The following is an 8,988-nucleotide window of genomic DNA, read 5'->3' on the forward strand; positions in this document are numbered from 1 at the left end:
CTCTCGGCCCAGGCTTCTCAACGCCGGAAATGCAGTTTATTACTCTTTGCAAGGATGTTAGGGAGGTAGGCGGGTGCCCTGGGCTAAGCCTCGATCAAGAAGGGGGCATTCACCCGGTGTCCTGGGTGCTAGGCCCGTGCCGACACCGCGGCAGGCCTCGCGCCCTGGGACTCCAACTTGGCAGAAGTTTCTGGGTGGGGGTGGCTTGGAGTCCGGTACCAGCCCAGGTCCCCGTCTCTGGGCCTTGCACCAGGCACCAGTGGAGGATCTGAGGCTGAGGAGGGGTGAGGGGGAAGTTTCCTCCCCACGCGCGCCGAATAGCTCCCTTCACGGGTGGGTAGTGGGTACTGGCGGAGGACGTTGGCACGCGCGGTGGCTCGGGCACTGAGTGGCTGGGCAAGGAGGCCAGGGTGAGCCTGGGTGCGGCTCCTGGGAGGTTATAGCCCCGGCTAGACTTCAGCCAGGTTTTTTGATAGTGCCAAGGATCATTGGCCCAAGCGCCGCCAGGGCCTTGCGCCCTGCGCGGGGCACGCCGCTCCCAGAGCCGGGCGCCAGGGGCGGCGGGCGCTGTCTCTTTAAGGTCACTGCCTGCTCCGGCACGACATGGGGAGGACAGCTGGGCACTGGCCATCTGACTGACTCCGGCTTGACATCTGGGAGCCCACTGGTGTGTGGCACGCGAAGCGCTTGATGCCGCTATTTAAATGCAAATGTGAGGGGGCTCATTGAAGCCTCTCCCCGTAAATCCGCACAAAAGGAATACTTCCCACCCTCCGAGGAGGAGGCGGCGGCGGCAGCTCGAGGGCCACCCGTGCAAATCGCGTTGGGCGCGGGGCCCTGAGCGGTCGCCGCAGCCGTCGCGGCCCGCGGGGTCCCCGGCAAAGGTCAGGCTCCGCCCAGTCCGGCCCCTGGACGCGGGTCTGGCCCCTGGGAGTGCTCTGTGCACCGAGGTTAGACCTCCGGCCGCCGTGGGCCTGCAAAACTTCCAAAGTAGCAGCCTGTTTCTCCTCCTCTCCCTTCTCCTGGGTACCCAGCGCCCCGCGTTCCCCAGAAAGGGCGAGGGGTGGGGGCAAGGCTCCCTCCGGAAGCGGCCGGGCGCCGGAACGCGCTCCCAGCGTTACTCAGGACACTCGGGGTTTGACCTGCAGCCCTCTTCCCCGTCCCTGGCCTGGCTGCGGTGTCCCTTGCTCCCCTCTGCTGCTGCTCCTGCCCCATCAAGTCGAAAATCTGAGGGTGGGATGGGGTGGGGGCCCAGGGGGTACCCTCCCGGGCCGCTCCGCAGCAGGCCGGGGTGGAGACCCTGCCCGGTCGGCGAGTCCCTGTGCCCACAGCTCGGAGCCAGCAGCGGAGTGACAAAAAAGATAAAGTTGGTGAATGATAAAGACCGTATTTTCCATGCTTTGGGTGCGGGACCAGATGATCTAGAAAATGAGCTGAAATGGATTCAGCCTCCGAGCCTGTTGTGAGAGCAGCTGATTCCCCCATTTCGGGCCAGATGGCTGCTGAACACAGATTTGCATTCATTTTCGCTTAATATCGTCCAAAATAGTGGGGCAGCTGCATTTGTTGTCAAAAAGGTTTAAAACCCCTTTTCTTTCTGGGGCAGGATCGTTACCTTATGTGATGGGCTTATAGAACTTTTTTTTCCTCTTTAGTCAACAGTATCAGATTTAGAAGGATTTGTTTTTAAACCTTCTAATTTGGTAATCAGATTTAAATCGCCTTGGCGCGTGTAATCTGAATTAAAGATACTGTAAATGATTTTAAGCATGATACTTTCGTTAGCGCAAGGAAGGGGCACAGGCTGGACATTTTAGGAAGTGTGCTATAAAGGAAGCATTGTTTCCTATTTCCAACTTCATCTTTCCCGAAAAGGCACTTTGCATATTCTGACAATAACGCTTGCCTGGCCGCTGGCCCTGCGTGAGCCCCCAAGCAGCTAAACACGCAGAGACAAAGCGTTTCTCAAACCCACCCTCCCCCGATGGCCAACTTTATTTTGCGTTGTTTCTCCACGAAGAAAGTGTTCCCTACTACACAAGGGTCTGCCGAGAGTGGAAAGCGCTGGGCTTATTAGGAATACAGAAATTTTCTTTTAATTTATCATGAATAGTTTCCATACACTTTGATTTAAGGTTATTAACATTCTATAGACAGTGGCATCTTTAATATGTGGCGATCGCTTCTAAAGACTAATCTCATTACCCTCAAATAGTCATAAAATATGATTTTATTATACTTACGTATTTAATTAGACGGCCGGCACCGTAATGGATTTTGAGATGGGACTGGCGCAACAGCTTTGATAATTCACTTATCTTTGGCAATAGTCATTAACCCCCAACACCAGCAAAATAGATCTCTTTCCAACACATCTTTTTTCTCACTCCTTCCAAGAGGCGTGGGGGTCCCCAGATAACGCGAATCGGACTTCGATTTTCCCGATTAATTAAAATATTAACGTACACACGCTGCCAATTCACGGGAAAAGGGAGCGCTGCCCCAGACCCGGCGGGAGGAGGCTGCCCTGCGACACACTTGCGCCCTGCAATCTTTTTTTTTTTTTTTTTTAATCAAAAGGGCCTGATTTCTCTTGGCAGGGAAGTGCCTGGGACAGTTCCTGGTCGTCCCCTGGGTCTCTGCTCTGTGTCGCGCAGACGTCCTTTGGGCGGGCCGCGCGCCTGGGCGCGGAGTCCCGGCTGCAGGAGCTGGGCCGCGGGGCCCACAGGCTGCCCGCGCCCGGCTGCCCTCCTGATTCCTAGAAACCAGGTCGGGAAGCCGCGCGCCGCGCGCTCACCCGGGTCCCGCGGCTCTGAGGGCCGGGCCACAGAGCCCGCGGCGCCCGCTCGGTTTTTGGAGCAGTTGGCTCCAGGGCGGTCTGGCCACCGCGCAGGTCGCGCAGCCAGACACCCGGCTCCGGGTCGCCGGAGAGGCCGGGCGCGCTTCCCGTCGGCCCGGAGAGACCAGAGCCTTCTTTGTCACTCGCTGTGCGTTAAGAACAGGCCAGGGACCGGGGTCTGCCGCGGCCACCGGGGGAGAGGGAGCTTTTAGCAGAACCTGCCTCCGACGTGGATTCCCTGCCCGGCACTCGGAGGCCTCCGCCGGGGTAGGAAGCTTGGGGTGTCCGGCGGGGCTCAGAAGGGGACTGGCCGGCCCTGCAGCAGCCTTAGGTCTGCTTAGAAATCAGGCTGAGCTGCGCGCCCAGCCTTGGCCGGGGAGCCCTGGGCACCCCTCCTCCCAGTCCGTTGCCCGCTCCTCCCTCCGGCGCCCTCCCTGCGGTTGATCTGCCTCTTCCCACTTCTCCTTCGGGCGGCCCCAGGCAGAGCTGCAGCCCCTTGCATTTATTGCATGCATCTGGGCAACTTGGGGCGCTTCGGCATTTTACAGCCCCCCGCCCCGCCCATCGTGTTTGACTGTGTGGCAGGTTTTGCAGGCAGGTATTAAGGGGCCAAGCTGCAGTTGTGCAGCGGCTGCGTTTGTTTCTTTTCAAGATTTATTTGGGCGAGTAGTAACTTCCTTGGCCGCGGCTGGGCGCGAGGAGCCGCGGTGCGTGGCGGGGGGCGGCGGCGGCGCTCGGTGGCGCTCGGCGGCGGCGAGGCTCGCGGGGCTCGCGGGGCTCGGGCCGGCTCGCGGCGCCGTCAGGCAGTCAGTCGGCGAGCGCGGCGGCGGCGGCGGCGAGGGGCGCGGCGAGGGGCGGCCGCTCCCATATATGGCGCAGGCACCGCCCCCCGACGTCACCCTCTGACAGCGCCGCTCCCGGGGGCTTCGAGTTTTGGCTCCCGGGAAAGGGTCCATTCCTCGGGGAGAGAGGGCTGAGTTTTGTGCGCCTCCGTCCGCTGCGCGCGCCGCTCCAGGCCCCGCCGCGCCCCGCCTGCGCCCGGGACTGCGCCGCAGCACTCACTGCCCCGTTTATTTGTCTTTGGAGCAGGCGGGCCGCGCCAGAAGCGGGCGATCCCGCAGTGTCCTGCAGCCGCGGACGCCGCCTGGCTAGGATGACACCACGTTGAGCGCGCCTGCAAACAACAACAACAACAAGCGCCGCCGCGGCCACCGCGTCCTGCTTCTTCGAAGCGCCGCCGCCGCCGGTGGAGCCGCCTCCGTGCCCCTGGCCGTCCGGAGAGCCCGGCCGCTGGTGTATGTCGCGCCTGCCCGGGACGGGCTGAAGCCGGCGGCGGGGCCGGACCGCAGGCGCCGAGCAGGGCGAGGGCGGCCAGGGCAGCCGCCTGCCGCCGAGCCCCGAGCGCCGCTGCTCGAGGAAACGCTTTCGGCCGGGAGCTGCGGCCGCCGCCAACAGTTTTCATGTTTGGGATTCAGGAGAATATTCCGCGCGGGGGGACGACCATGAAGGAGGAGCCGCTGGGCAGCGGCATGAACCCGGTGCGCTCGTGGATGCACACGGCGGGCGTGGTGGACGCCAACACGGCCGCCCAGAGGTACGTACCGGCCGCCCCCGCGCGCCCCGGTCCCGGCCCCGGCCCGGCCCGGCCCCCTCCGCCGGCCGGCGCCGCGCTCCTCACCGGGCCGCTGTCTCTTTCCTCCCGCAGCGGCGTGGGGCTGGCGCGGGCGCACTTCGAGAAGCAGCCGCCTTCCAACCTCCGGAAATCCAATTTCTTCCACTTCGTGCTGGCGCTCTACGACAGGCAGGGGCAGCCGGTGGAGATTGAAAGGACCGCTTTTGTGGACTTTGTGGAGAAAGAGAAAGTAAGTGCAAACATACGATCACACCCTCTCTCTTTCTAGAAGTGGGAGTCAGGCGGTGCCGGCGCGCGGGGGTTCAAGTGCCCCCCTCGGCGGCGGGCACGGCTCCGCCAGGCCACCCCGCCGCCGCCGCCGCCACGTGCGGTCGCCCGGGACCGCTGAGGGCTGGGCAACTTCTCTGCGCCCTCGGACTTACTCGGGGCGAGGAGAACGCTGGGCTTCCAGCAGGAAAGTGACATCACCGCGCTGCTCCGAGCTAGGAATCCTGCCATGTGTGAGGCCGAGAGCCTCGGTCGCGGAGGGGGACCGAGCGCGGTGGCCGCGCCTGACACCGATCGCACTAAATGCAATTATTTATCGTTACTTTCAGGAGCCAAACAACGAGAAAACCAACAACGGCATCCACTATAAACTCCAGTTATTGTACAGCAACGGTAAGTGCCTGCTGCCTGCTCGCCGCCCCTGCAACGGCTGGCTCTCCTTTTCCGCGCTGGTGAAAGGACATAAAGATTTTGAGATTAAAATGACATGGATGTAAACACGAAATCTTCTCATGGCATAGAAGGAAAACAAAACATAAACGATCAATAAGTCGATGGCACTTCACATGATTAACCGGTGGGGCTTGAAGTAGAAAGTAAAAAAAAGATCGATACGGGCTCCAGCAGAACATCACTTTTAAGTGACTTTTTTCAATTTTGCAAATTAATGTTAATTATTGGGATGGGGGTAGCTCCATAAACGGAGCATAACTTACTTCCTGTGAACGAGTTTTTTTTTTTTTTTTTAAATCCTCGAGAGACATTAGCAAGAGTTCAGCCTCTCACTCAGTTTCCATTTGGTGCTTTTTCTTTTCTAAAAATAAACGACCACATGGGCCCACCTCGCACAGCCACCAGGCCTGCTCTCCACCAGGCAAATTCCTTGCACCTTGAAATGCAAACCCTAAGAGTCTTAAGGTTCTTAATTAAGAAAGGGAAAAAAACTAAGCGAGAAGTGGTGGGGTTCTCTTTCTCCCTTTCAAAGGGATTGCCTAAGTTTTGCTGCATCACCGTGGCAGCAGTCCTGAGTTACAGACTTCCTGTGCCCCGTGTGCCCTCCCCGAGGTGCAGCACTCAAATCCTGATGAGAATTTGTCTCTGTTTTTTGCAGGAGTCAGAACAGAGCAAGATCTGTATGTTCGCCTCATAGATTCAATGACCAAACAGGTGAGAAAGTTTATGCCTCTGCACGAGTTTTCACTGCTGGGCCTGGGTTGTCCTGGGCTTCAGAGGCAAGGGCACTGATAAATGGATCTCATGTATTTGTTTTCCATTGAGCTTCCTTGACATGCTAATGAGAATTCCATATTTATTGGAATGAATGAAGCGATTGGTAAAATAGTTTATGTTGTCATTAGAACAGGACATATATGCTTTATTAAATGTCTTGTGATTGGAATCATATTCTGTCTTAATTATGGTAATTAATATTTGACAGAAAAATTTCAAGATGTCCCCCCTCTTGTTTATTTTTTAAATGCTTCTCTCTCTGCTAGGAATCAGTTCATTTGGATTTTTTTTTTCTATAACAAAGGCAGCTAACTCCTAAGCCCATCGAGTTGGACTTGATTAGTTCATTTTTTTTTCTCCTTTCCAGTGTGATGGTCTAGTAACACGAGACGTGTATTTGGATTTAAAAGTTAAATGTGTTGGGGTGAAAAGTCACCTTGTTCTCCTCTAGTCCATCTTCACCTCGCAGCCCCCCAGCTCCATAATTCAAACTCCAAGCTCCAGGGGTCACTCCAACTCGTCCACTGCTCTGCCCCCTCTCCCACCCTCTGTCATACCTTGTAAATAACATAATTACAAGCAGTTCCTTATTAAATTATTTAACCTGTCTTGGTCAACTTTTCCGATGATAACTATTGGCTATCAGTAATGTGATTAAGTGGAGAAAAGTGCGTCATTGCTTTTTGACATTGTGCAGTCTCTGGCTGCTGGTTTTGTGCTGGGTGGTGTGTTGTTGTTGATTTGGTTGTTTTAAAGATTTCCCGCTGCCCCGGTTTTCTTAAAATAGAGTGTTGTGGTGGGGAGGGGGGCAGGTCCAGTTTGTAGATTAAATCCACTCCGCACAGATTGTTTTAAAATATACTTCCAAGCTGGACTTCACACTTAGAAATGAAAGTGGCTTCTTCGGTTTTGATGCTAACTTTAAGAATTGTGAGCCAAGTAAAGGAGAGCTCGTTGGGGCTTCCTGCAGCCCAGCACATATGCCTCCCACTCTCTGCATGCAATTAGTTTGCAGCTTTTATTTCCCCTTTAAAAAGTTTGTCCTTACCTAGGTAGCAAGGGTGTTAGATTTTCATGCCTGCAGCGGTAAAACTGTGTGGTTTTCTCTTAGAGTAAAACAGATCTGACAGGTAAACTAAGGTCTTTCTGACAAAGACAGAGGCGGTGTGCCTTTCTGTAATTATTTCACTCGATTCAGAGAAGCCTCTGGAACTCGGGCTGCTGGTTGACAGGGTGATTTTATTTCCTTTGTATATAATGGCTAAATGTTTTCGGAAATCGCTATAGTCTAATTAAGAGGCTTATGTAGGCAGTGCTAAGTTTCTCTGTTGGTGCACAGAGAAGGACGCTTCGTTTTAAGTACACTTTTATTGTTCATTTAGCCTTGTACCTTTGCAGTATAAACAGGGCTGAAAATAAAGGCATTTAATCTCCTCTCACTGACGGGCATGGAGGGGGAAAAAAAAGGAAAGAAATAGCCCAGTAACTGATCAAAGAGTCAATGGCGCTGAACCGACAGTTTATGGATTTCTGTTTGTGCTACAAAATAAAAAATAAATCAAATATAAATACGGGGATCCATCGGAGGACAAGCCATTCTCTCAGAAGCGCTGGTGCCCGCCGCGGCCACGCGTCCTGCAGCCCCCAGGCGGCTCGTTGGCCTGCGGTGACACCCATCACTTCTGTGGTTCTGAGCCGGGTCCAGGCGGGAGGCCGGCGGGTGAGCGGGGTTCCCGGGGAACCTTCCCTCTTCCCAGGAGGGCAGCCCGGGGCTTTCACCAGAAAGGGCTTTGTCCGCCTGGAAGTAGAGGAAAGTGTCAGAAGTGCCCGGGGAGGTAGGAAGGAATTTCCAGATAATTTTCAGGGGTGGGGGCGGGAACCGGTGAGAGGACATCCCTCCCCCTTCGGTGGAATTTTATGCCGGGAACTTGGAGCTCCCAGCCCCGGCCTCCCGCCCCTCCCCCAGTAGACTTTTTTTTTTTTCCCCCCTTTTCTGTATTTTCGCGAGGCCGGCGGTGGAGGCCCAGCCCTGGCGGGCGGCTCCCGGTCCCCAGCTCGGGTTCCCAGCGGCGGAGCCGGGCTGAGCGCGGCGGTGAGCGCACCTAGGGCTTCGCACCATCTGGCGGAGCCTCTGCTCAAAACCCACCCGAGCGTGCGCGCAGAGACTGCCTTTTTACCCGAGAAAAATCATTGTTAGCAGTTTCAAAATAAACACCAGATTGGCCATTAGCACTTTCTTTCCAAATATCATCCGGCGAGGAGCACGTGGCCGCGCGGGCTCGGGCGCCCGGGGGCCCCGACACTCCTGCGGGGCGCTGGCGATGCCCCGGCCCACGTGCGGCTGCTGCTCCTGGACCTCCCGCCTGGGCTTCCAGGCCGCCAGCAGCGTGCAGAGCGCAGGTCGCTGCCTATCACTCAGGGCGGCCCCGGGGGCTCGGGACGGCTGCCGGTCCAGGGCAGCCTGCTCCCCGCTGGCGTCTGGGTTTGGAACGCGGGAAGCCGCGGGGCGCCAGACTTGCCAGAGCCCGGGGAGCGCGTGTGGCAGGGCGGGCGCGGCCCTCGGCCCTTGGCAAACTGCTCCTGCGCCGCGACCATCCTTCCCGGCTTCTTTAGCCTCCGGGCGTTCTGATCGGCCTCTCCCAACAGGCAGATTGGAACTCGGTGTAGACAATGGCCCGAGGACGCGGCCTGGCGGCGGCGCGGAAACCCGAAGAGGCCCGGGAGCCCCGGGTGCCGGGGTCGGTGCCAGCGGGCTCTCGCTCTTTGCGCCCGGGCCTCGGCCTCACTCACCTAGCCCTCCCCGAGGCCCGAGCACAGTCGGCGCCTTCCCTGCAGCTGAAGGCCCCTCGCAGGCCTGGCGGGCGCCCGGAAGAGGAGGCTGGGAGGCAGGGGAGGGAGAAGCCACCGCGGCCTAGCCCAGCTCCGAGGGTGACCCGGTCGGGAGGGCGGCCGAGGGGGGGCCGTGTCGCCTCCCCTCGAGCGTGGTGCACCTGCTGCCAGCCAGGCCTGCAGCGCCCGG

At 57.8% G+C, this 8,988-nt stretch overlaps 1 protein-coding gene across 10 annotated transcripts in view; it reads left to right on the forward strand.

Moving 5' to 3' along the window:
• Positions 1 to 3,792: 3,792 nt before the first annotated feature.
• Positions 3,793 to 8,988, forward strand: part of LOC105470672 (EBF transcription factor 3) — a 129,522-nt gene continuing 124,326 nt past the window's right edge. For 6 of the 10 annotated variants that reach the window (XM_011722857.3, XM_011722877.3, XM_011722887.3 and 3 more), the window contains exons 1-4: positions 3,793 to 4,433; positions 4,545 to 4,701; positions 5,069 to 5,132; positions 5,851 to 5,906. In XM_011722857.3, coding sequence (XP_011721159.1) covers positions 4,300 to 4,433; positions 4,545 to 4,701; positions 5,069 to 5,132; positions 5,851 to 5,906 — 411 coding nt within the window. In that variant the 5' untranslated portion in view covers positions 3,793 to 4,299. The remainder of the gene's footprint in view (positions 4,434 to 4,544; positions 4,702 to 5,068; positions 5,133 to 5,850; positions 5,907 to 8,988) is intronic. The other 4 variants (XM_011722912.3, XM_011722865.3, XM_011722870.3 and 1 more) reach the window with 4 other exon arrangements.

The sequence above is a fragment of the Macaca nemestrina genome, chromosome 9, assembly GCF_043159975.1.
Source record: "Macaca nemestrina isolate mMacNem1 chromosome 9, mMacNem.hap1, whole genome shotgun sequence".
NCBI classification, from domain to species: domain Eukaryota; kingdom Metazoa; phylum Chordata; class Mammalia; order Primates; family Cercopithecidae; genus Macaca; species Macaca nemestrina.